The 25,687-nt window shown below is 40.3% G+C and overlaps 1 protein-coding gene across 1 annotated transcript in view; it reads right to left on the bottom strand.

Annotated features, from left to right (window-relative positions):
• Positions 1–22,815, bottom strand: part of LOC139450684 (transmembrane protein 272-like) — a 42,240-nt gene extending 19,425 nt beyond the window's left edge. Inside the window, exons 1-2 of the mRNA XM_071232488.1 lie at positions 22,778–22,815; positions 7,271–7,533 (exon numbers count right to left, since the gene is read on the bottom strand). Coding sequence (XP_071088589.1) covers positions 7,271–7,483 — 213 coding nt within the window. The 5' untranslated portion in view covers positions 7,484–7,533; positions 22,778–22,815. The remainder of the gene's footprint in view (positions 1–7,270; positions 7,534–22,777) is intronic.
• Positions 22,816–25,687: the final 2,872 nt, after the last annotated feature.

Below are 25,687 nucleotides of genomic sequence, written 5' to 3' on the forward strand. Positions count from 1 at the left end.
CATGTACCTTGTATATTAGACTCGCGGACAATACCACAAACCAACATACCGCCATTATCACAGTTTGAAAACAAATCGAAATCGAACTTTACAGCACATCGTATCAATGAGCGCTTAACCCAAATGCAAAAAGAAATTGCTGCCATCATTATAGGAGTTATGTTCATGTTTTCAATAGTTGTATTATGTTTGTATCGCCTGTACCATAGACAGAAAAGGGGGCCGAGCTACCACATGTGAAACCGACAATCGTTTTCAATATGGCGTCGACTCACGTTAAATGTCGTCTGCCCACTTTTGAAATATCTTTTTGTAACGAAATGTTAAACGGTTAGGGAAATCTTTCACACGGTCAGGTAGTTTGAGCGATCACACATGACTCTTAGTCATTTCATAAAAAAACCCAGCAATTATTTGTCGAAACGGGCGAGCATGTAGGGCAACTGTTAGACAAGAAATCGCGGCACAGCCATATGATGCGAACGTGCCCTGTCGATCACTTCGGGCTTGGCCATTCAATGTTTGGTCATGAACTTCCCACCCATAAATATACACTGTACACCTTAATATTAACGATCATAGCTATCCTTCCACATTTTAGATGTGAATATTTTCTGTAAATCAGCATCATAAACAGAAAGACGGTTGAAAGGGGACATTTTCCCGGGACACAAAGGGGGTGTAAAAAGTGAGGGACTATATATGGTCCCGTGACACCAAGAGGGTTAAAATTTCAAATATATGGTAAAATTCCATCTTGTATGACATACATGCTTGTAGACAAGCTTTTGAACTATTTAATAAACTTAACAATGCAAGAGTAGAAACACATGTTTGAAAATGAATATGAAAGAAAACAGGGCAGTTAAATATGTTTGATAATTTGCATACCTGTGGGTAAATATTTTCAGATAAATGTGACATTTTCATATCTGAAAATGACAAACTAGATGTCGGTATGTTCGCAGATATGCGTATGCTACAGAACGTTGTACACAGCAACTTCCTCATCGCCTTGACGTTGATTGAACGCGACTGTTCGAGATTTTACGTTGACATACGAGAATTGGATATCGTCTGGTCTTGTCATGTATGTAGTAGTGCCTATAGTCTCATGCATGCAATAGTTAGATTGGAGTTAGGAACACAAGTTAAAGTGAGTGGATGATCTACTGCAGCATCGCATGTGTCATTATATCATGCTACAACAGAGGGTCCTGGCTAGCGTGATACAAATTGTGTGGTAAAGGTTTAAAACGACGATGAAACACTGTTTTGTGTAACGTTAACATTTACTGCTTATCGTAAACGTCGCAAACAAAAGCCCAGTAAATAATCGAACATGGACTCGAAGGTTGATTATAAGCGAGTTACATTGTGATTAATATAAATAACTTTGAGATATTCCATTGAATCTAGCTTTGTTCTTGAATTGTCTAAATGGGGGCACGTGTTGCCCATTATCAAAAACGTCACAATTCGCTATGCACAGTTGCGTCCCTTAGGCGTGACAGAAATCTATGATTGTTGGATCGAATCTTAAATTCGCCCTGATTATGTTTGCAAATATGCTAGCACTATGCCCATGCTCTTTGGTGAAACTGAAGTGAGACGTCTAGGACCTGCATCACTTCAGGATTTCCTCCCACATCAACTGACGCGCTATTGTATAACAGAAATACTGTATAAAGCAGTATTTACCAAAATCTCGCTTTCCAACTCCATTGTTTTCAGATTTAATACGATTTAAACACACATTCGCGTCGATCTGACCGACTAAGTAACAAGTATACTCCTCACTGACTAAAGGTGAGGTGAAATTGGGTATAACGTCGCGTCCAAGATTATTGCACTTATATAGCGACGTGCATGCACGTTTGTGTGTGTGTTTGTTGCTGTTTGTACTCGTCCGGACTGTTGCCGATTTAAAGTGCTAGCTCACTGAGATACCATGCCACAGTTTAACATGAATACCCCACTCAGACACTGACTCCGAGCCGACCAGTCCTTGTTTTAGCCCCTTAATGCCGAGCGCCAGACATAGAAACAACAAGTACCATCTTTTAACGTCTTTTGGTATGACTCGCCGGGGATCGAACCCCAGACCTTCCGCTCTCCGGGCGGACGCTCTACCACAAGACCACGGAGGCGGCCTCACTGACTAAAGCCTTAACATCAACTAATGGTCACCCCATCCGTCTCCACACAGCCAGACCACCTGTCAATGATCACCCCCGGGTTACGGTGACACGCTATCGTAAAGGTTACACATATAAAATCTGATCCTAGCCTCATTTAATTCGGTTTTAACATGCAACATCGGATGCTTGAGACCCATTCTCCCCTGGAATCACCAGGAGGTTTACTTGGGTTGAAGAAGTAGCAAAACTAATTTTATGAGGTAAAGATGAAAAAAAAATAACGAAGAAATAACCGTGGATAAAAGGATGGATGGTGTCAACAAACAAACAAATCTTATTGATCACACAATTTATATATATAACATAATGAACTAATATATAACAAATTAAAAAATATGGTGAATAAAGAATAAATAAATGGATGGTTTATGGTGTTAAACAAACAAACAAACGAACCTTACAGATCACATCATTAACATAACTCAATTTTGACTTCCATATTCACAAGAATCGACTGTACGATTCCGACTATATCGTGAGCATGTGCTTTTAAATCACTTTCAAATAGTGATAATACCAGGTACTCGCAGAAAGATGGCGGTGCCCTGCCCAACTGTTGGCATCCGTCAAAAATGCATGTAAAGGCAAGTCAATTGATCACCTGAAAAAACCCCACAGGAACATATGGTACAACTCAAAATAGGGAAATACATCGGAGATCATTTTGTCACTGATTTGTCAAATTTGGAAATGTCCTCCACATGTCTACCATAAAAAAATTTGAAAACTTTACTGGTGCCTTCAATGTTGTAACCTTGATCAAACAATTTTTTAGTAAGGGATGCCTGCCACGCTTTGAAGTCTTCGTAGAAAGAGCATGCTCGATTGTACCTGAAAAGTTGTGAAATGAAGACACAGAAGGTTGGTGCTGCTAGACAAAAAGGGAAAGTTGACTATTAGAAAGTGGAAGTCTTGTTTTTTGTCGCTCTGAATCACTGTGACTAGGGATAAATATGAAACAGTTGAGGCGGTTTCACTGGTGTCTTTCTAGATTTCAGGTTCAGATGGGTAAATCAGTGGAAGGGAATTGGCAATTTAACCGTTATTGAACGATATCAGATCATCGATATACCTGAAGCCGAAGTTCAACTTCTTGTCCAAATTCCCTTGTTTTGACTTTGCCAATTCGAGCAGAAATTCTGATTTTGAGGGACAGATCAGCCAGGAGCATAATTATTGCCCATGGTGATGCCTATTTGCCTAAATGTCTTGCCCCCACATTTTCAATAAATGTTATCAGTGAGGCGGTCATTTTCACATATTGTTTTGTCAGTAAGCTTCAGATGACATTAGATTTGCTTTCATTTTTTTACAAATTGTCCTGAACTTCTGAAGAGAGATATGTCACTATATCTGTGATTAATGACTAATGCTCCATGGCTCAGGAAATGAGCCCATTTCTGGTTTCCCACGCCGTGATATTGCTCGAGTATTGCTAAAAGCGGCGTAAAACCATATTCACTGTCAGTCAGTCACTCACTCACTCAAGAAAGTTTCCGCAAAAGTCTGTCGTGTAAAATGATGGTGTACAAAGTTGAAAAATCAAATGTTTTGACAGAACTGAATTGTGTTCTTTTCTTAGACAGCAAAAATGCAAAAAATCCTTGGCGTTTTTGAGAATCCACTTGGTATTAATTCCACTCAAATACGTTCTGTGAACATAACGAACATCCTTCATTTGTATTAAGGATTATGGTTAATCTTTGAGATAGGGATTTGGTAGTTAATTTGCAGGACCCAGTAATATATCTCTCTTTGTGCGGAGTTTACTGGAGCCTCGGAATCCAGTGCAAAGGTGGATGATTATGTTTTCAGGCTTTAGAGTAGAGAGCTGAGAATACTGAAACTTGGTTTGGCATATTACTCCCTCCGTTAATATAACGGCCTTATATGTGGCGTTATTTAATCTGTCATTTATTCTAAGGTTTTTTTTATCAAACAAAGTAATGAAGTAATCATACAAAAATAATGGGTAAATCGACTGAAGGATGATTTAAACAACAAACAAACAAACAAACAAAAAAACACAAAAAAACAACAACAAACAAACAAATAAATCAATAAATCAGATCACACTATTAGCAAAATCATTTAAAACAATTTTTTAAAAACAATGCTTCAAATAATAAATGGATAAATCGATGGAATATGATGGTGAAAAAATATAATTAATAAATCTTACAGGTGACAGCAGTTTATTGAACCTCAAGTAATTCCGCACGCCAAAAATTATGTCTTTTAATACCCGGAAACGTTGCCAGTATGAGAAAGTCTTAGAAGGATTCCAAAGGGAAATTATAAACCGCATTGACCTACACCACGTATTATAGCCAAGATGCAATAGGCGCCAGTTTCAACACAAAACCTCTGTTGAACTTGTCTTATTCTCTTTAACGTAATAGGTCTCTATCTTCATCTAAGACCTTAGCGTCATCCGAAAAGCTGTTAAAATTGGAAATGTAAAAAATCTTGCATTTTCAGAAGAAAAACAATCACAGATCTATTTGAGTTTCTCGTTAAGTCCTGGCAATATTGTTTTATTTTTTTATCGTCTTGATAATACCTTTCTGCTGAGCTGGGTTTCATTTTCTTGTTCTGTTTTTTTGCAGCTTTTTCGTTTTAACAAGGAACGCGGTTTTACCTCTTTGAAAAACGACAGAGGTCACACGAGCTGTATCGATACATGTTGTCATGACACGATAGGTTTGTTGATAGAATGTCATGAGATACATTTCATACATTTGATCGACACTTGTCATGATAATATGTCTTACGACGCCGTAAAAAAAGATTAATCACCACACACCCAAGGTACTAAGGCAGGGTATGTTAAACCTTTCGCGAACACCTGCCATCACTCATCCATCAGTGAGTTGTCCAAATATTTTTAACCGTTATGTTGGCTTTTACGCCCAATGGAATCTGTTTCGGCGGATAATCGAGACTGGTTATTCTCTGGCGTTGACGTTTGAAATTAATGATATCTATCAGATCTCTTTGCTATACCAATGTTTATTTGATTTTAGTACGTTTTATAGCTTTCACAGTATACATACGAAGTAAAACGATGCTTCGGTCAATCGTTTCGAACAAAGTAGTAATATTTATGGGTAATCCATTTGACATGATTTTTTAACGAGTATACGATTACAACTCCCACAAACGTGCCGACCTCGACTGAACTAAGTACGCAAAAGTCTCTTAAGGCAGTGGAGAAAACATTAAGTAATTAAAGATATATTTTTTCAAGATTTCCAAACACAATACAACTGAACATTTCGAGATACAACATCCCTACCTAATACAACTAAACCGAGGGTAAAAAGAATATATACCGAGTTGTTTTTTTAAGAGACTGAAAATTGAAATAACTGTTGTTAAATTTGATTAGGTCTATTTAACCATCACTCATTCCTGCAACTGTTTATAAAAAATGTGGCTGAGCAATTTTGTGTAAAAAGGAAATTGGTTCAATAAAGACTGGAGTAAGAAAAACATCTGAAACCACATGACCCCCACCATGTTTGAAATGTTGTAAATTTGACCCGAAAAAAAGCAAATTTATTGATTTTCAGTGCCTAAGATACCCTTCAGCAGTAGTGTATAATGTGATTTAAAAAAGAAAAATTCTAAAAGTTTTAAATCCACTTATATTTTAAAAAGTAAAACCATGTAGAAGAATTTTTTGAGTGCTGATAAAGGGCTAGTACAGCTGATTAAAAAATATATAAGACATTTTCATTTGTAAATCAAACATGTGAAAAAAAGGTGAGAGGTATAGTTTCCTTCGCCTCTCAGTTTATTTTGTTAAATATTCCACGCTGTTAGAAATTAACTGAGTTTCATTTATCACACAAAGTTTAGGTAATTCCACAAAATCAACGTTCTGCATAAAAGTTTTTTAAGTCTATTGTTTACAATCAACTTCAAACCAAAACCATATTACTTCATTCAAGAACATGTATCCCCGGCTTACACGCCGATGTTTGAAGCGGAGCGTTGTCAATGTTGTAGCCTTTGACCACTGCGCTCGTCCTTGAAAATGGACAAGGAAAAACACATTCCCACCAAAATCAATACCGACTTAAAACAGAAAATCCCCGGTGTTTTCTAAATTAACCAACGCCACCAAGTCAGCGAAACGGGTCTAGATTCCAAGTAAAATACGAAAGCAGCGTCGTATCCAATTATACTTTAATCCCTCAAATTGCAGAGACATTTAACTCCATAAAACACTCATCTCCACTACTGCCAGCTGGGGTCAACCTCAACGACACCCATCCGCGGCCCCTAACATTCTAAATGAACAGAAAATCCAAAAAGTTGAATTACTTTTAAAACGATGTTTTTACGGCAAAATAATTTCAAAACTTTTATTAACTTTTAAGAAGGTAGAATTGGTGTATTTTTCATTCGCGAAACGCTGTTTAAATGGCTATTGTTATTAGCCGTCATTCATCCTTTTGAATCCCCGTGGTGATTCCGCAACAGAAAAGTTCCTCAAACTCATCATTTCCCCGTGTTTGTTGTAAGAACCTACTTATATTAAGATCTGGTTGATCACAATTTGTCTTTTCGATAAGTGTGGGTAACTGTACCCCGAAAGTGTGGAACATTCCTCATGCTATCAATCACTGGTTTACTTGGTCCATACGCGATTATTTGCAGACTCGGTTCATCAAAAAGTACTTATCCTCATCAGCTGTTATCACCACTGTGATAAACCCCATTTCACCTAATCTCACTACAACTGACCCGTGAAGATCCGGGGTAGAATAGGTCTTCAACGACCCATGATTGCCGTAAGAGGCGACTATGCTTGTCGTAAGAGGCGACTAACGGTATCGGGTGGCCGTGGCTAGGCTCGCTGACTTCGTTGATAAATGTCATCGATGCTCATGATATCAGTCACTAGATTGTCTGGTCCAGACACGATTATTTTCAGACCGCCGTCATATAGCTGGCATGTATCTTAGTGCGGCGTTAAACAACAAACTACTACTACTACTACTACTACTACTACTACCACTACTACTACTTCTACTACTACTACTACTACTTTACCGTACCACAACTGTGCCTGTAACACTTTTTGCTGGGGAGGCGCGGGGGTGACAATGCGGGTCAAACTTGGTGATGGGTGACGGCGGAACCGAAGACTCGTCATCATCCGGGCGTGTGCTGGTGCTACTTCCGCCCGATCTGGTCCTGCGCACAGACGACCTTTTGCCGCTTCCGCGGTTCTTCCTGACCAACGTACCGCTTCTCGTCAGCATTGACATGCTGAACAGCTACATCACGGGGACGATGGCAAGATGTAGACACTGCTCATCTGTGGAAATAAAGAAAAGTTAAAGAAAAGCAACAGAATTCTTTTCATAATCATAAGAAATCTACACTTTGTACACTTTCGATAATGTGTTTATGATTCACACTAGTGACACCATCACAAACACATGCAAAGGCAAGTCAAATGTTCACCTATAACGAAAACACGGAAAAATGTTGAATGTATAAGTCAAAATAGGGAATTGCATCGGACACAATTATTTTGTCACTGATGCGTCAAATTTGGAAATGTCCACATGTCTGCTATAAAACGTTTTTAAAGCTAAACTGAGGCCTTGAATGTTGCAACCTTGATGAAACAACTTTTCAGCGTATGACATTCTTTGAGAGAGGGATATAATTTTAACACCAGGGCGTGCTGTTTTATGTTGTTGTTGATTTCACTGATTTAACGTGCATTACGGATGACATAATGGTCATTGCAGATTTGCCTCCTTTGGCCGTGCCAGGATCCGATGCTCCGATTTTCTCTGATACCTTATCAGTACCATACACATCCCTTTGGGCTCTCCTCCCACATTAAGCTGACACGCCGTGATATAATTGGAATACTGTTCACAGTGGCGTTAAATAAACCTCACTCACTCAGTATGGAGAGAGAAAATACACTACTATAATTAATAAACAACAAAAAGTCAGAGAAAAAATGGAATCACAAATGCTTCACCTAAATGTTGGAAACTTCTAATTCATAAAGAATTACGTGTTGCAGCAAAACTCTTCTTGTTCTGACATGTATTGTTTATATTGTTTATTTAAGAAATAAACGACGAGATAGAGTTGATTAACGTGCAATAAAACACTACAGGCAGAATAAACCACGAAGGGCGCACATATAAGACAGCTACGGGATAAATCGCAAAGAGGAATGAAGAACGAAGCGTGCTTTATTTGACGCTAAAACATGACGTCATTTGTGGAGACTCAAATATGTGCTCGCAACTTGATGACGTCACATATAAGACGACGTTATTATTGGGAGGGAAGTGTCTGGTAAGTTGATCCCCACAGCTGTAGCTGAGCTGCGCAGATAAACGCCGTGGCCGAATGATCGCTTTTAAAAGTGGGAGAGATATGACGATCGGTATTAGGAGCAAAGGTACAGATAATCGGCGTGAAGATTGTGAGAATATTTGGGAAATACCGAACTTAACCCACCTGTTCGTAAAATGTCCGACATTTCCGTGGTAGGATTCTATTTAGGGAGTCAACATTATTAAAAATTTGGAAAATATTTTTAAAGCTTGTATATTTATCTACATCCTTAAAAAGAGTCTGTACACACTGTTGATTTCTCATATAAAAAATAAACGACTCGACTGCCCCCCCTCACGGTTTATTCTTTCTGTAGTGTTTTATTGCACGTTAATCAATGGAATTTGTTATCAAATAAAAAGAAACAACAATATCGGTTTTGAAACATTTACTGCAATCAACACGAATGTCACTGATCCACTTTTACAAATATGGAAACGTCATAGAACAAACCAAAATGACGTCACTGTTGAACGTGACGTCACCTATCCCTATCCTATGAAGTCACCTAACAACGGGCGTGATAATGGCCCGTCGTCAAATAGTATGAGGGCATTATCAAGTTACAGTCGCCCGCTCATTTCTGATAACATGCGGGCGTTTTAATGATAATTCTATCCATTTTAGCTATAATGTACGATAAGAAATTTCCACTCGTCGTTTATTTCTTAAATTTATTATGTTTCAATCGTTATCGTTATATTTACATACAGTAAACTACGGTTATAACGAACTCTAAGGGAACTCTTATTTTAGTTCGTTATAAGCATATATACAGCATAACTACAGCAAATAGTCGGCACAAAAAAGTAAGTTCGTTATATCCGTCAGTTCGTTATAAACGTGTTCGTTATAAACGTAGTTTACTGTACATCTCTGTTATAAACGATTGAACACTTTACTCATTAAGGGTCGTAAAGTTTACATTTAAACATCTCAGACTTTGCTAAGTGTACTTTTTTGTATTGTGGTATTCTCTCCCGTGGATGATGATACAATAGCTTACTATTGATCCATCTAAAGAATATGGTTCATGGAATAGACACTGACGGTTAATATGATTCAAGTGAAATGACCCACAACAATAAAAGATTTTTTGAGGACATATTAAGAAAACAGGAGACAAGTAGACGATGCTTGTTCACAATATGGTTTAAAAGCAGACACAATTGACGGTGAGGTGAGGTGGGTTTAACGTCGCGTCTAAGATAATTGCACTTATATAGCGACGTGCATGCACGTTTGTGTGTGTGGCTGCTTGTACTAGTCCGGACTGATGCCGATTTATAGTGCTAGCACACTGAGATACCATGACACAATTTAACATGGATACCCCACTCAGGCACAGTATACTGACTCCGAGCCGACCAGTCCTTGTTTTAGCCCCTTAATGCCGAGCGCCAGACAGGGTAACAACAAGTACCATCTTTTAACATCTTTTGGTTTGACGCGACCGGGGATGGAACCTCGGACCTTCGGCTCTCCGGGCGGACGCTCTACCACTAGACCACGGAGGCGGTCCACAATTGACGGAAATGTATGGCAGTCTGGACATTCACTAGGCAGCTAGGATGACGTTTTATCTGTAGAGTACATCGGTGCCACAATCCTGTTTTGTTTCGCTGCCCGGGAATACATTATTGGGTTATGAGAAAAGGTATCGTCACTTTTTTCTACATTACATATTCTTGCATATACGTTTCGGATCACCACATACCTTGATCTTGTGTGTGTCATGTCAGTGTATATGTTGTTGTCCTTGGTGGGTTTATTGCCGCTGTATTAAATCAAAACGTATATCATTAGTTATCGATTACCCAAATTGATAGATATAACATTGATTTTCTCAGAGGACACTAATTACAAGGTCACGACATTGGCAGGAAATAGGTAGCGTCAAAGTGCTTATTGGCTTTGAATCAAATTCGTCCTAGCATTAAATGGACATATTGCATATTGTGTCAAACAAGGGTTGAGTTTCGTGAGATTAAAGATATGGCTTCTCTACAAATCTTTGATCACTGCATTTTGAATGTGTATGATATTGACAATTCATTGTTCAGTGTTGCTAGAGATATTTGGTTTCTGTTTTTTCTCTTTCACATTGAGCTGATACAGTATAAAATAACTGATACACTGTTAAAATCAACGTAAATCCCGTTTACTTAGATGAGTCAAAAAGCATGTTTATGCTTAATGTAGTATGTGGTTCGGGTGATCAAACCATTGGACGACATTGCATACACTGTGTGTTGTGTGTGTGTGTTGTGTGTGTTTTGTGTGTGTGTGAGTGAGTGTGTGTGTTGTGTGTGTGTGTGTGTGAGAGAGAGAGAGAGAGAGAGAGTGTGTGTATGTGTGTGTGAGAGTGTGTGTGTGAGAGAGAGAGAGTGTGTGTGTGTGTGTGTGTGAGAGAGAATATGTGTGTGTGTGCGTGTGTGTGTGTGTGAGAGAGAGAGAGAGAGAGAGAGAGAGAGAGTGTGTGTGTGTGTGTGTGTGTGTGTGTGTGTGTGTCCCAGTCACTTCACTGTGCAAAGTTGCGGTCATTGGTCACGCCAGACATCTATGATCGTGGGTTAGAATCCAAAGTAGTGAACATCTGAGACCTGCATCACTTCAAGCTTTCCTCCCACACTGAGCTGACACATCGTGATATAACTGGAATACAGTTCAAAGCGGTGTTAAACCAAACTCATTCACTCACTGTCATACACTTTGAAGGAGTGTCTAATTTTGTGCCCTAAACCTTGGTGAGGTTACAACCTTCCTCCCCCCCCCCCCCCCGCCCCCCATCCCGATCCAAAATGTCAAAGTATTGCGAATAAATCCTTACACCATGTCACGCGTGCATTTAATATCAAATATAGTGGCAAGTACTTTCTTCTAGTTTTCAAAGCGACTGCCTATTTATATTCAATACCGTTTAGCAGTGTAAATACAGCATGTTTTAAATCCGAATATTGATTCTAAATTCTATTTCCATATAACGACAACACAGTAATGTAGTGTTGACATATTAAAATTCAAAATGACTGTAAGAAAAAACCCATTAATGAATATTAATCTACAAATGTTCTTGATGGCTAAGTTAATCAATATGCTCTATCTTCAATCTGTTTTATACTGATTCTGTTGAACCATAAACCAGATGAACTTTGTGTGTGAAAAAAAATATTATGGATTTGTTGGAGAAGCTTACCAAACGAAATCCAATTTGTACTTATTTCGGGAACAGCAGCTGATTGCCTTTGGAAATCATAATGACAAACATAAAAACATTCAGCAAACAATAACTTCCTATCCCTTAAACTGTGATAGTACACCGGTTCTGAAGCAGTAGGGCAACGGAGGATAGGAAGTGATGATGTTGATGGATTTCAATATGATGAAGGTATGGCCCAAGACAAGTCGGAAAAATAGTGTGTGTGTGTGTGTGTGTGTGTGTGTGTGTGTGTGTGTGTGTGCGTGCGGCCGCTTGCACTAGTCCTGACTGATGCCTGCCGGTTTTAAAGTGAGTGAGTGAGTGAGTATGGTTTTACGCCGCTTTTAGCAATATTCCCGCAATATCACGGCGGGGAACACCAGAAATTGACTTCACACATTGTACCCATGTCGGGAATCGAACCCGGGTCTACGGCGTGACGAGCGAACGCTTTAACCACTTGGCTACCCAACCGCCCCGGTTTTAAAGTATAAGCCCATTGAGATACCATGCCGCAAGTTAGAATTGAAGCCACAGTATACTCCGAGCCTACAAGTCCCCGTGATATACCTTTAATGCGAGCCCCAAACAGGTTAACAGTACCATATTTTGTTTTTCGGCATAAACAACTTTGTTGCCGTATCTGATGTTTCTTGAAAGCACATTTGAGATTCCTGTGTCGGTACAAGTCGTAAGCAATGCCACACTGAGTTTTTAAGTTGAATTGCATCTGTCCATATCGACCCTCGTGGGCGTTGCGGACATGAGATGTCTCTAGTATCCGATGCTTCTCGTCAGAAGTTGGTCACGATGATTGCAGGAGCTTAGAGGCAATTAGATTGGTGGCCATCTGGAAAGACCAAGTGTCACCAAGTGGTTTGGCTGATCTGGTGTGTCATCGAACGTCGACGATGTGAGCGGTCTTTATACTATTACTCGCTGATTTACCATTTTCAAGACACAAACACATATTGCTGATTATGATGTAAGAGTGAGTGACTGACTTGGGTTTAACGCCGCTTTAAACAGCATTTCAGTTATATCACGGCGTGTCAGCTTAATGTAGGAGGAAAACCCGAAGTGATGCAGGTATCAGACGTTTACCTCTTCGGTGAAACCCACGAGCACGGGTATGGTTCTGACAAACCTAGAAACATAATCGGGGCGAACCGGGATTCGAACCCACAATCACAGGTTGACATGCCTAAGGGACGCAACTCAGCGAATCACGTCGCCTTAGACGACTGGGCCACCCGTGCCCCCCATGATGTAGGATAAAACTATTATACCATTACCAACAATGCCAGCTTATCATGGGGCGTCATATGGAGTTTAAAATGGAGCAGGTTACAGACGTTTAGTCACTTTGGTGGTGCTGACAGACCGAGGATCATAATCTAGATAAATATGGGATTCGAACTCTCGAATAAACGGAGGGACACAACTCGAATTGCTACACCGTATATAACTTGGATACCCGCCCCTCATTTTGACAGAACACATAACTGAGATCCGACTTCATGTCATATTTACGTGCACTCTTCAGTGCTGACTTAAAAAAAGACATACAAATAAATATCACATAGAAACGCGGGTAGCACATTTGCAACCTGATTAGAAAAACAAAGACATTTTAAATCTGCTCGAACAAGTAGGCGAATTCCTCTAAAAGACTTTCTTTGACATTTTCGCAATGCAATGTGATTAAAAAATGGCTGTAAACCCATGGCTCAGATTTGCAAGGAATTTACAAGATTAGATCACAAAGACAGTTGTGTCAATTGACCTTCGAAATCTTAGAAGTTGAACTGCTTGCCAGTAACCATGGTTACGGGGGTTTTGAGACTGGAGGAAGTGAAATAAACCAGTAAAGCAAGAGGCTCGTGATATCGAAGTAGGAATCGCCACTTGTAGGATATCCGCCCGTGGCACCAAGGAAGAACCTGATGGCGAAAAGACGTCAATTATTTTGAGATTACTGTCATATAGTCCCTGGCCCGTACATGACGTCATTAATCGTGAGGAGTTTGATTCCGGCTCATGTCGACTTTAGCGCATTGATACACCGGATAATTTTGAAGATGTACCAGAAGTGATCTGATTGGCTGAAATCGGGATAATTGTCCTCCTTGGTTTCCTGGAGTAGAGTTAGAAGCGACACTGATGATTTGTGTGACAGGGGCGAGAAATGGTACATTATCATTACTAATAATTGATATGGCATTGCTAAGCTGCAGATACTGTACAGATTATACGTTCTTAATGGAAACACCCAGTGAAGATCAAGGCTAATTTACCTCGGCGCTTAGCGCCTATCACAAAATGATACTCGTTCATGCTTTCTTAATGACTCGTGACTAAGCTATAAATAAATGAAACTCAAAACGAGAATTGTTATTTCAAAAACATGTTTACCTGCTTCACTAACGCCGTAAAGGTATAAAGAGTTTGCGATTTGACAATTAAATGTGTATGTATGTTTGGCACATACACTTTTTGTAGATTAAAAATAACATCTTATGATGGCATTTTATCAATTTTCTTATTGACTTATGTTAATGCATTATATTTATTTTATCGGCACTGAACGTCAGTAATGTCAATTGGTAGGGTAACTCGCTATGTTTTAGAGAAAAATTCATACCTTACAAAGTGTTCTGTTGTCAATTTAAAAAATAATACATTTTTATGCAAATTAACGGTAAGCATAGAGAACCATACAAATCATTCAAATATCTCTTCTGAAGATGTTGGAAAAATGAGAACATGTTTTGCTTTTTGCTTTAACAGACAATAAGCAATTTTTCAGCTCGGCCGCATGTCAATAAGCCAGTGTGGACCGGAAAATCGATAATCGATATTGTGAGCAACGATAACGCGGTCTAGGTGCCATGGCACGCATGAACCAAGTCACCGAGCCCGACCACCCGATCCATTTAGTCGCCACTGAGACCAGCATATGTTGAGGACCAATTCTAACCTGGAATCCCCACGGGGTCGCTTGATGGGTGAGTTTGGTTTTATAATTACACGGTTTGGTTTTAGCAATATTCCAGCAATATCACGGCGGGGGGGCCCCAGAAATGGGCTTTACACATTGTACCCATGTCAGGAATCGAACATGGTCTTCGGCGTGACGAGCTAACGCTTTAACCACTAGGCTCCCCGACCGCCCCGGGTCCTTGATGAGGAATGCTTCGTATAAAGTCATGTTTGGGAGTGAGTCATTGAATGAATGTGTTTTAACGCCGCTTTGAATAGTACCCCAGCTATATCACGGTGCTGTGGTTTGGTGTTAGAGGAACGTGTATTAGTTCGGTATAAGTTACGGAAAGGGACGAGTGTTGACGAATGCTATCGCTGTCACCAGTCAAAACTCCCCACTGTGATGGGTGGCTACAACCATGCTTGGAGCTGAACTCGCAACCGGATGACCGTTGCATTTACAAAGAAGTGACGACTGTCATGGCGCCGAATACACTTTCCCCTGCTAAATTACTTTCTTTGTTTGTCAATTTGAATTTCTATTTCATTAAATCTATCATGTCATTGATATAGTAAGAATGTAAGGGAGAAATTGGTTGATATTCTGTTAGTCTGTAATCTCGAACCAATCTCATTATACAAACCACAAAAGTAATTCATCTGGAAAACATGGCCAGTCGTAAACCGTTTAAAAAATAACTATGATGGCATTCCCAAAGACATAAACAAAAGTGTGAACGTCACTACATTCGGGGTTACACTGCAAATTTCAAGATTCTTGTAATGGCCGCGCCCACACTGGTGGCAGCGATGTTACCGAGAGTGTAACGAAGGTGTCACGCGCTTGGAACGAGCTTGCACATGTGTCCTCAGCCGTGATATTGCGGAATATTGCTAAAAGAGGCCTAAAACTCAACTCACTCACCTTGAATGTAAAACCACGATGCGAGTCTGACTGATGCGACGACTTTAACTTCATCATCACTTACATAAAAAACCCTTCATTTAAAAGACCTCCTCCTCCCAATCCTGCCCCTCATCACCTCCGCGTTTCATTTCCATCCAATCCATCTATGTTGTAATAGATATGCCTGCGCCGTAGTCCATATAAACGAAGGTAATTTTCAACTTACAAATACAGCATTGTACAAAGTCCAGACTTTAGTTAAAGGTTCTTATAGGCCAATTTCATGAATACTAAGTTCTCAACGTGCAGCAAAGTGTTAATCAAGACAGCCTAAGGGAAAGATAGGACCTCCATAGTTGCCCTGTGATTTCGCCAGCCAGTCATATAGTCACGTGTTATTTGTTCCCATGGTATTCTCGACGTCTCTACACCTTGTCATCTGCGACACAAGATTACAACCGACATCGCCATACATAGATTTTAGCAATCACCAGTCCAGATAACGACCATCGGATCATATAAAATCATTGGTTTTGTCAGGTGGAAAAATGACTGGTACCAATTGCTGGCTGTGTTGCTCGTCAGCCGAATGGAATCTCGACCTCAGGAGTTTAGCGAAGCTAATATTCTTTAAGGTAGGAAGGAAGAAGGCGGGGAAAGAAGTACAGTGGGGAAAGGCCAAAGGGGAAAGAGAATATGCTGACATGGATATTGAAGATTTGGAAAAAAGATGAAACCTTGTCTTGACTGAAGTGGTAAACATCTGAGACCTGCATCACTCCGGGCTTTCCTCCCACATGAAGCTGACACGCCGTTGTATTACTGGATACTATTCAAAGCGGCACTCACTCCAATGCGTTTAATACGATTTTATGTATATAAATTCGACAAACCGAATGATATGAATACAATTCCAAAAACGTTCATTTATAATTCTTAAAAAAAGTTACACTTTCTGTACACATATCCATCTGCTTCATCAACATTTAGTAGAAAGAAAATGTTTTGCATCATCCATACTATAAGGTATAAAAGTTACGTGTTCGTCACACCTAACTACTATTCTGTCTCTTCTTTTCGATGAAGGGTTAATACTACCGATTCCGCGAATTGAATAAAAGGGAAAGTATTCCAAAGATCATTTTTAAATGCTGAGCTTTCGCAGAATTTAAATATTTTCCTTCACGGTAAGCTTCAGGTTTGACAGAAAACGAGAAGAAAAAATAAATGTTAAAAAAAAACCCGTTTTCCAGGGCGTTTACACACCAACTTTCCTGTCCCTTCAACTCGTTTCTTTGATGTTTTCTGTGACAAGTTTCCCGGTCTTTAATTCATTATAACTCAAGCAAAGTTCAAAGATCGAAAACCGTCCCCATTACTGCGGCAGATATTATGAGAGCTTGTATGATAGCGTTTCAGAGCCGCCATCAGCACTGATCGGATCACGGCGGAAGTGACCTATGATATTTGAAACGAGAGTTGGGTGAGACTTTGAGGGCGTAACCGAATTGATTGTCGTTCAGGTCTTGTGTCCTTCAAGAGATGCTTGTTTCAAAGACCTTTTGTGGGATAGAATTACAGGGTACAGATGAAGTAACATTGACGCACAGGGACATACAATGTATGTTCCCCCGAGAATATTTATATAAGACAGGACAGCATATCAACCCCCCCCCCCCCCCCCCCCCCCCCCCCCCCCCCCTCTTAGAGGCAGCTATTCAAAAGCGGAAGCAAAATGCTGGTGATGGCCTGTGATCGTCGGAAGGTGTCGCCCACACAATGTTACTTAAAAACTGCAGGGCAAAAGAAAGTATTTGTTAGACTGAAATGTATACCTTGTATATAATATCCAACCAGATTATATACCACAGTGTATTTTAATGTCTAATAGAAAATGTTATCTCAATATTTTTTTAGTATTGTTGTCAATGTTAATGCTCACCATGACACCGTTCAATAAACGATTGTCTCAGGTTTATGAGAGTCTTAGCGATAAGATCGCTTTGTGGAACGGGGCCCTGATCTTAATGATCAGTACGAATTCGAAAGCCAAAAGCCACGGGTCCTGGTGTGGCTAAGGGAGGTAATTCTACACACGGCGCCTTGGATGACTGGACCACCCTATTATATGTTCTTATTAACATGGACCGCCTCCTTGGTCTAGTGGTAGAGCGTCCGCCAGGAGAGCGGAAGGTCCGGGGTTCGATCCCCGACCGCGTCATACCAAAAGACGTTAATGGTACTTGTTGTTACCCTGTCTGGCGCTCGGCATTAAGGGGCTAAAACAAAGACTGGTCGGCTCGGAGTCAGTATACTGTGTCTGAGTGGGGTATTCATGTTAAACTGCGGCATGGTATCTCCGTGTGCTAGCATTATAAATCGGCATCAGTCCGGACTAGTACAAGCAGCCACACAAACACACACACACGTACATACACATACATAAGTGCAATAATCTTGGCCGCGACGTTAAACCCCATTTCAACTCACCTCTTATTAACATGCTGACGTTCTTGTTGCCAACCAATTTAGAAGGGGCCTGTTATAAAAGTTGTGTTCAAGCACGACTGCATTTTACTCCTGTATCGTTTGCATCACGGCATCTTGTAACAGACTCGTGTCTCTATTTTACTGTAATCAATCTTCATAACAACACGAATTTCGCATGTCAGAGAGATTCATTACTTGCCCCAGGTTTTGCGATCAACAAGCATGTTTGCTGTTAAGGTCTGATTGTCTCAATAACATCGCACATTCATCGTGTATTACATTGCTTCATAGCGAAAAACACTATCTGCCTGAAACGTTTTAAGCACCATGAGTTAAATTCGTTTTAAATGAAAACAGGGACAAAACATGTGGTACGTTGTGTATTCATTGGGTATCAGAACAAGTTGTGGAGAAAACATCATTGAGGTATCATAAGAACGACGTTTGGACTTAACCCCTACTAGTTAACGTCTCTTATGATCCAATAAAATGTATAATGACTGATATTTTAACTAACCGAGGACACTGAAGAGTTAAATGGCTTGACATGACAATCTTTCAGGGAGAATTTATTTCCTTAATAAAACCTGCTATTAATCAAAGAAAGTTCAGGATGGTTAAAAACTGTGAGATGAACAAAAGAAGGTTGGATATTAGGCCCTGGCATCTAATCAATACATTGACCAGGAATGCAAGGCCTTCTACTGGAAGGTAGCGTTATTGTGTGCGTGACAAATATGGTTAAAGTTTCACATCGTTACAGACCTATTTGGAAACAAAACGAACGGGGAGTCTGTAATTAAAGAGGAGGGGAGGAGAAGCTTTCAGTGACATCAAGACAAACGACTTTGGGATGGAGGGCTTGATCCTTTTTCCGAGTTTGAATCCAAATGACAACGTTTTGTCGTCAGCAACGTTGGTATAGATAGTTGCTAAATGCTATCTCTGGAACGCAAAATGCAAGAGAGGCGAAAGCTGATAACAGATTAAATATCAAAGGACATGATAGGGGAAAGGGTTGCGAGACAATTTGATGCACAGAGATGCGACCCTCTGGCCTGCCAGAAACTAAGGATCGTGGGTTCAAATTCCAGATTCGTCCTGATTATGTTTCACGGTATGTCAACATCAGACTCGTTGGTTTCATCAAAATCGTAAATATCTAAGACCCGCATCATTCCTCATCACGTGGTGATATGATCCAATACTGTTGTACACGCCCTGCAACCAAATTCACTGACAACTGATGAGTGAGTGAGTGAGTGAGTGAGTTGGGTTTAACGCCGCTTTTAACAGTATTCCAGTTATATCACGGCGTGTCAGCTTAATGTGGATGGAAAGCCCGAAGTGATGCAGGTCTAAGACGTTTACCACTTCGGTGAAACCCACCAGCACGGGTATGGTGCTGACAAACCTAGAAACATAATCTGAGCGAACCGGGATTCGAACCCACAATCATAGGTTTCTGGCGTGCCCAAGGGACGCAACTCTGCACAGAGAATCGCAGCGCCTAGGACAACTGGGCCACCCGTGCCCCCGACAACTGATGACATAAGCAGAACAACGCAAATGACACCAGGTACTCTATAAATCATCCATGTCTTGGCCTACTGCTGATGTTCTCATTAGGTCTCATCCGACTGTGTTCTCGTGATATCTCCATTGACCTGTCCTTTCGAAGGTGTTCGCATGATGCCTCCCCTGACCTGCCCTTCCGATGGTGTTCGCATGATGCCTCCCCTGACCTGTACTTTCGAAGGTGTTCGCATGATGCCTCCTGACCTGTCCTTTCGAAGGTGTTCGCATGATGCCTCCCCGACCTGTCCTTTCGAAGGTGTTCGCATGATGCCTCCCCTGACCTGTCCTTTCGAAGGTGTTCGCATGATGCCTCCCCTGACCTGTCCTTTCGAAGGTGTTCGCATGATGCCTCCCCGACCTGTTCTTTCGAAGGTGTTCGCATGATGCCTCCCTGACCTGTTCTTTCGAAGGTGTTCGCATGATGCCTCCCCTGACCTGTACTTTCGAAGGTGTTCGCATGATGCCTCCCTGACCTGTCCTTTCGAAGGTGTTCGCATGATGCCTCCCCTGACCTGCCCTTCCGATGGTGTTCATAGGTCGTCTCTTCTGACACGCGCTTTTGGTGTCAAGTCAGATCGCGGACACCGGGTGCTGGCGACGATGTGTCCCTGATGCTCTGACAGTCATTATTACAAGTTTGTATATCACCTAGAGAATACATCACTGAGCCATCTGGCAGATCATCTTCATTGAAATCGCACAACAGACTATTAACGGAAGTAGTCACATCTCGCATTTACTCGAGTCCACCGGAGACTACAAAATATGATTTCTTTGTTTGTTGTTAAACGCCGCACTCAGCAATATTCCAGCTATATGACGGCGGTCTGTAAAATAATCGAGCAATTTGGATCGATGAAATGTATCAACCAAGTCAGCGAGCCTGACCACCCGATCCCGTAAATCGCCTTTTACGACAAGCATAGTCGCCTTTTACGGCAAGTATTGGTCGCTAAAGACCTATTCTACCCCGTGATCTTACAAAATATGAACTATATTTGTTCCTGACGGTGTGAACAAAATTTCTATTTTTCTCTTATCGCAAGCACAAAATCAAACACTCTTTGACAGAAAAGCATTTGTTTAGAAGCTGTTCGTGTTACAGTTCTTCGAGCGTGTAACCGTGTTAGTATTAGGATGGACTGTATTCATATAAAGGCATACAAATCTTGCGACAGGTGATCCGCATGGAACTTGAGATTTTCTTACACTATGGAGTGCAGTAGCCCTGTACCGTATAACTGTGAAAATTAGTTTGTTTGTTTGTTGTCTGGACCAGACATTCCAGTGATTGACATCATGAGCATCTATCCACGCAATTGGGATCGATGACATGCATCAACCAAGTCAGCGTACCTTACCACCCGATCCCGTTAGTCGCCTCTTACGACAAACATAGTCGCCTTTCAAAGCCCCAGACCATATATACCTCAATACAAACTGTGAATGCTGGAAGTCTAAGGCCATCGTCGTAACATTAACTGTGAAAGCTAGCAGTCCTTGACCATACGCCCCAACACAAACTCTAAATGCCAGCAGACCAAGGCCATATTTCTTTACACAAACTCTGAATGCCAGCAGATCAAGTCCATAAACCCATATAAGTCTGAAGGCCAGCGATTAAGCACATATTCGCCAACACAACTCAACAGTTACGACTGCGTGCGCCAGTGCAACACAATACCCTGATGCCATTCGCCACATCTCCTAACGCCGGATGCAGCGATGGCCGTTTTACATGCATCGTCTAAATCTGTTATTGAAATACATGGTGTCACAATCTAACACTCATTGTCAAAGCACCGTTGTACCATTTAGAAAGACGATATGGACGCTTTGATACCAGGCGTGAGAGTAAATCAAATAGACACATAGTTAAAAACATCGTCGTGATATGGATTACTGAACACATCGTTCGCACAACCCAATGCGTCACTCTAAACCCCATTCTGCACGGGAAAATCCATTCATATTAATCCAACACTCACGACTGGGCATACACACGTCGGACCAAACAGGCACTCAGAAAAAACACATGCAAACAAAGTATATGAAATTCATATATGAAAATAAAGTGAATTAAGTTTCTTCAGAATTAGATTTTTCGTCAAATAAAACTGGTTTTGGAGCTTTCGGAAGGCTTCTCGTCTAGATGTCTATACATATAATTTTCCCCATATTTTTCCCAGTCAGAAACATTCTGGTTTAGGATTGTAAAGTGGTGGGTGGTGGAATGGGGTTTAACGTCGCGTCCAAGATTATTGCACTTATATAGCGACGAGCAGTTACGTGTGTGTGTTTGTGTGGCTGCTTGTACTAGGCCGGACTGATGCCGATTTATAGTGCTAGCCCACTTAGATACCATGCCGCAGTTTAACATGAATATCCCACTCAGACACAGTATACTGACTCCGAACCGACCAGTCCTTGTTTTAGCCCCTTAATGCCGAGCGCCAGACAGGGTAACAACAAGTACCATATTTTAACGTCTTTTGGTATGACGCGGCCAGGGATTGAACCCCGGACCTTCCGCTCTCCTGGAGGACGCTCTACCACTAGACCACAGAGGCGGTCAGGATTGTAAAGTGATACGATTAACAATAGTAATTTGTTTAGGCTCAAATGTACGGTTCTTTGGTGCACACATCAGAACAATCACGATAGAACACTCGAGTAATGATAGTCAGCCAATGCAAGAAATGCATTGATGAAATCAACATGTGATGGTCTTTACCAAAGATGACAAGCGTGAATTATATTTTTTAAACACGACGCCGTTTCAAGGAATTTTGTTACAAAGAAATATAGTTCCATTTATAATCATATCACTGAGGCGTCAGAAAAGGAATGTAATAAATGTAAGAAATGAAAGATAGCAGTTTTGGTTGCATTTACTATTAGAATATTAAGGTTCCTTCTCTGGTCCACATTTCGTAATGTTAAAGCTAAAAAGTTAAATAAATCGATGAAGGTATTTACATTTCTGACAAACAAAGTAACGAACTAAACGGGCTATATTAACGCTAGGCTCACCTCTTGGCAGGGTGCTCCCCGGTTTATCACAAATCAATTTAAGCGCTGAAGACCATGGCACTTTCTCCGTGGAATGGAATCCATAAGCGTGCGAACACCTACAGAGCATGTCGACTGTGAGACAATGGGACTGCGAGAGACGTGATCTCTTGAGAAGGTGTGGCCGCGTGCGGCGGAAGGACCCGCCTCCACGGTGGTGTTGGCCAGATGTGACAGGGACGCGAGAGGTGACTCAGGTTCGGTGTCTGTGCGGAGTTTGATATAATCTTTTTGGGAGTGTAGGTAGGTAACTGCTGAACACTGTCCTCAGTGTAGGTGGGTATTTGTGGCGTTCAATGATGATGTGTAGGAACGAGAGAGAGAGAGAGAGAGAGAGAGAGAGAGAGAGAGAGAGAGAGAGAGAGAGAGAGAGAGAGTCGTTAACTGATGATGTGTAGGAACGAGAGAGAGAGAGAAGAGAGAGAGATTTGTAGGAACGAGAGAGAGGGGCGAAAGAGGGAGATGTGAAGGAACGAGAGAGAGAGAGAGGGGGGAGAGACAGCGAGAGCAAGGAAGAGAGAGGGGAGAAAGAGGCGTTTACTGATGATGTGTAGGAACGAGAGAGAGAGAGAGAGCGATGGAGAGAGAGATGTGTAGGAACAAGAGAGGGGGAAGAGAGAGAGATAGAGAGGGGCGAAAGAGGCGTTTACTGATGATCTGTAGGAACGAGAGAGAGAGAGAGAGGGAGAGACATGTGTAGGAACGAGAGAGAGAGAGAAGAGAGAAAGAGAGAGAGATTTGTTTACTGATGATATGTAGGAACATTTGAAGAATGTTCTATTTCAAAGATACCTTCGTCATACCTATAAATAGCTTAGCTTGTTAATTTTAGAACGCGTTGATAGAACCCGTGTAGGCAGATGTAAAGAGAGAACACTTAAAAGAGACGGATGACCAATCTGTGGCCTATTTCACGAGTCATCAGCTGATCTGCGTTAAATATACATACGAACATAAGCCGTTTACGTCAATGCCAGAAAAAAGAGAATGACACTATCTTATTTTACACCAGATACGTTTTATCACATCTGTTATATCCTCCTTACAAAATCAGTGATTCTTTTGAATTAAAAAAGGGTAACTCTCCAGCAGGAAATGTCATTTTTACTGTGTTTATTTTGGTAGTTTTTATACAATACCTTCTTTTCACCTACTTTCACAGCAGTCCAGTGTCTGGGATATTTTTAACCTAATTCATAAAAAATAGTTTTTATACAGACAAGAGATACTATCACATCAGATTTTTGTTCACAAAAAAGTCTCTATTGAGCCAGTCCATTGAAACGCCGCTGGTTGTATAATATCACCTTTTTTTTAAAAGACCACTAATCATAACTGATATCATAATCATTACATCACCTAACACTGAAATGGCATGTTTATCTTTAATATCACCATGACATCATCTCCGAGTGAAAAGGACATTATCAGTATGTTTATCTTTAATATCACCATTACATCATCTCCGAGTGAAAAGGACATCATTAGTTTGTTTATCTTTAATATCACCATGACATCATCTCCAAGTGAAAAGGACATTATCAGTATGTTTATCTTTAATATCACCATTACATCATCTCCGAGTGAAAAGGACATTATCAGTATGTTTATCTTTAATATCACCATGACATCATCTCCGAGTGAAAAGGACATTATCAGTATGTTTATCTTTAATATCACCATGACATCATCTCCGAGTGAAAAGGACATTATCAGTATGTTTGTCTTTAATATCACCATGACATCATCTCCGAGTGAAAAGGACATTATCAGTATGTTTATCTTTAATATCACCATTACATCATCTCCGAGTGAAAAGGACATCATTAGTTTGTTTATCTTTGATATCACCATGACATCATCTCCGAGTGAAAAGGACATTATCAGTATGTTTATCTTTAATATCACCATTACATCATCTCCGAGTGAAAAGGACATCATTAGTTTGTTTATCTTTAATATCACCATGACATCATCTCCAAGTGAAAAGGACATTATCAGTATGTTTATCTTTAATATCACCATTACATCATCTCCGAGTGAAAAGGACATTATCAGTATGTTTATCTTTAATATCACCATTACATCATCTCCGAGTGAAAAGGACATCATTAGTTTGTTTATCTTTAATATCACCATTACATCATCTCCAAGTGAAAAGGACATTATCAGTATGTTTGTCTTTAATATCACCATTACATCATCTCCGAGTGAAAAGGACATTATCAGTATGTTTGTCTTTAATATCACCATTACATCATCTCCGAGTGAAAAGGACATTATCAGTATGTTTATCTTTAATATCACCATTACATCATCTCCGAGTGAAAAGGACATCATTAGTTTGTTTATCTTTAATATCACCATGACATCATCTCCAAGTGAAAAGGACATTATCAGTATGTTTATCTTTAATATCACCATTACATCATCTCCGAGTGAAAAGGACATCATTAGTTTGTTTATCTTTAATATCACCATGACATCATCTCCAAGTGAAAAGGACATTATCAGTATGTTTTTCTTTAATATCACCATTACATCATCTCCGAGTGAAAAGGACATTATCAGTATGTTTATCTTTAATATCACCATTACATCATCTCCGAGTGAAAAGGACATTATCAGTATGTTTATCTTTAATATCACCATGACATCATCTCCGAGTGAAAAGGACATTATCAGTATGTTTATCTTTAATATCACCATTACATCATCTCCGAGTGAAAAGGACATTATCAGTATGTTTCGTTTATCTTTAATATCACCATGACATCATCTCCGAGTGAAAAGGACATTATCAGTATGTTTATCTTTAATATCACCATTACATCATCTCCGAGTGAAAAGGACATAATCAGTATGTTTATC

Source organism: Haliotis cracherodii, unplaced genomic scaffold (genome assembly GCF_022045235.1).
Source record: "Haliotis cracherodii isolate W230 unplaced genomic scaffold, xgHalCrac1.p SCAF_8, whole genome shotgun sequence".
In the NCBI taxonomy this organism is placed as follows: Eukaryota; Metazoa; Mollusca; class Gastropoda; order Lepetellida; family Haliotidae; genus Haliotis; species Haliotis cracherodii.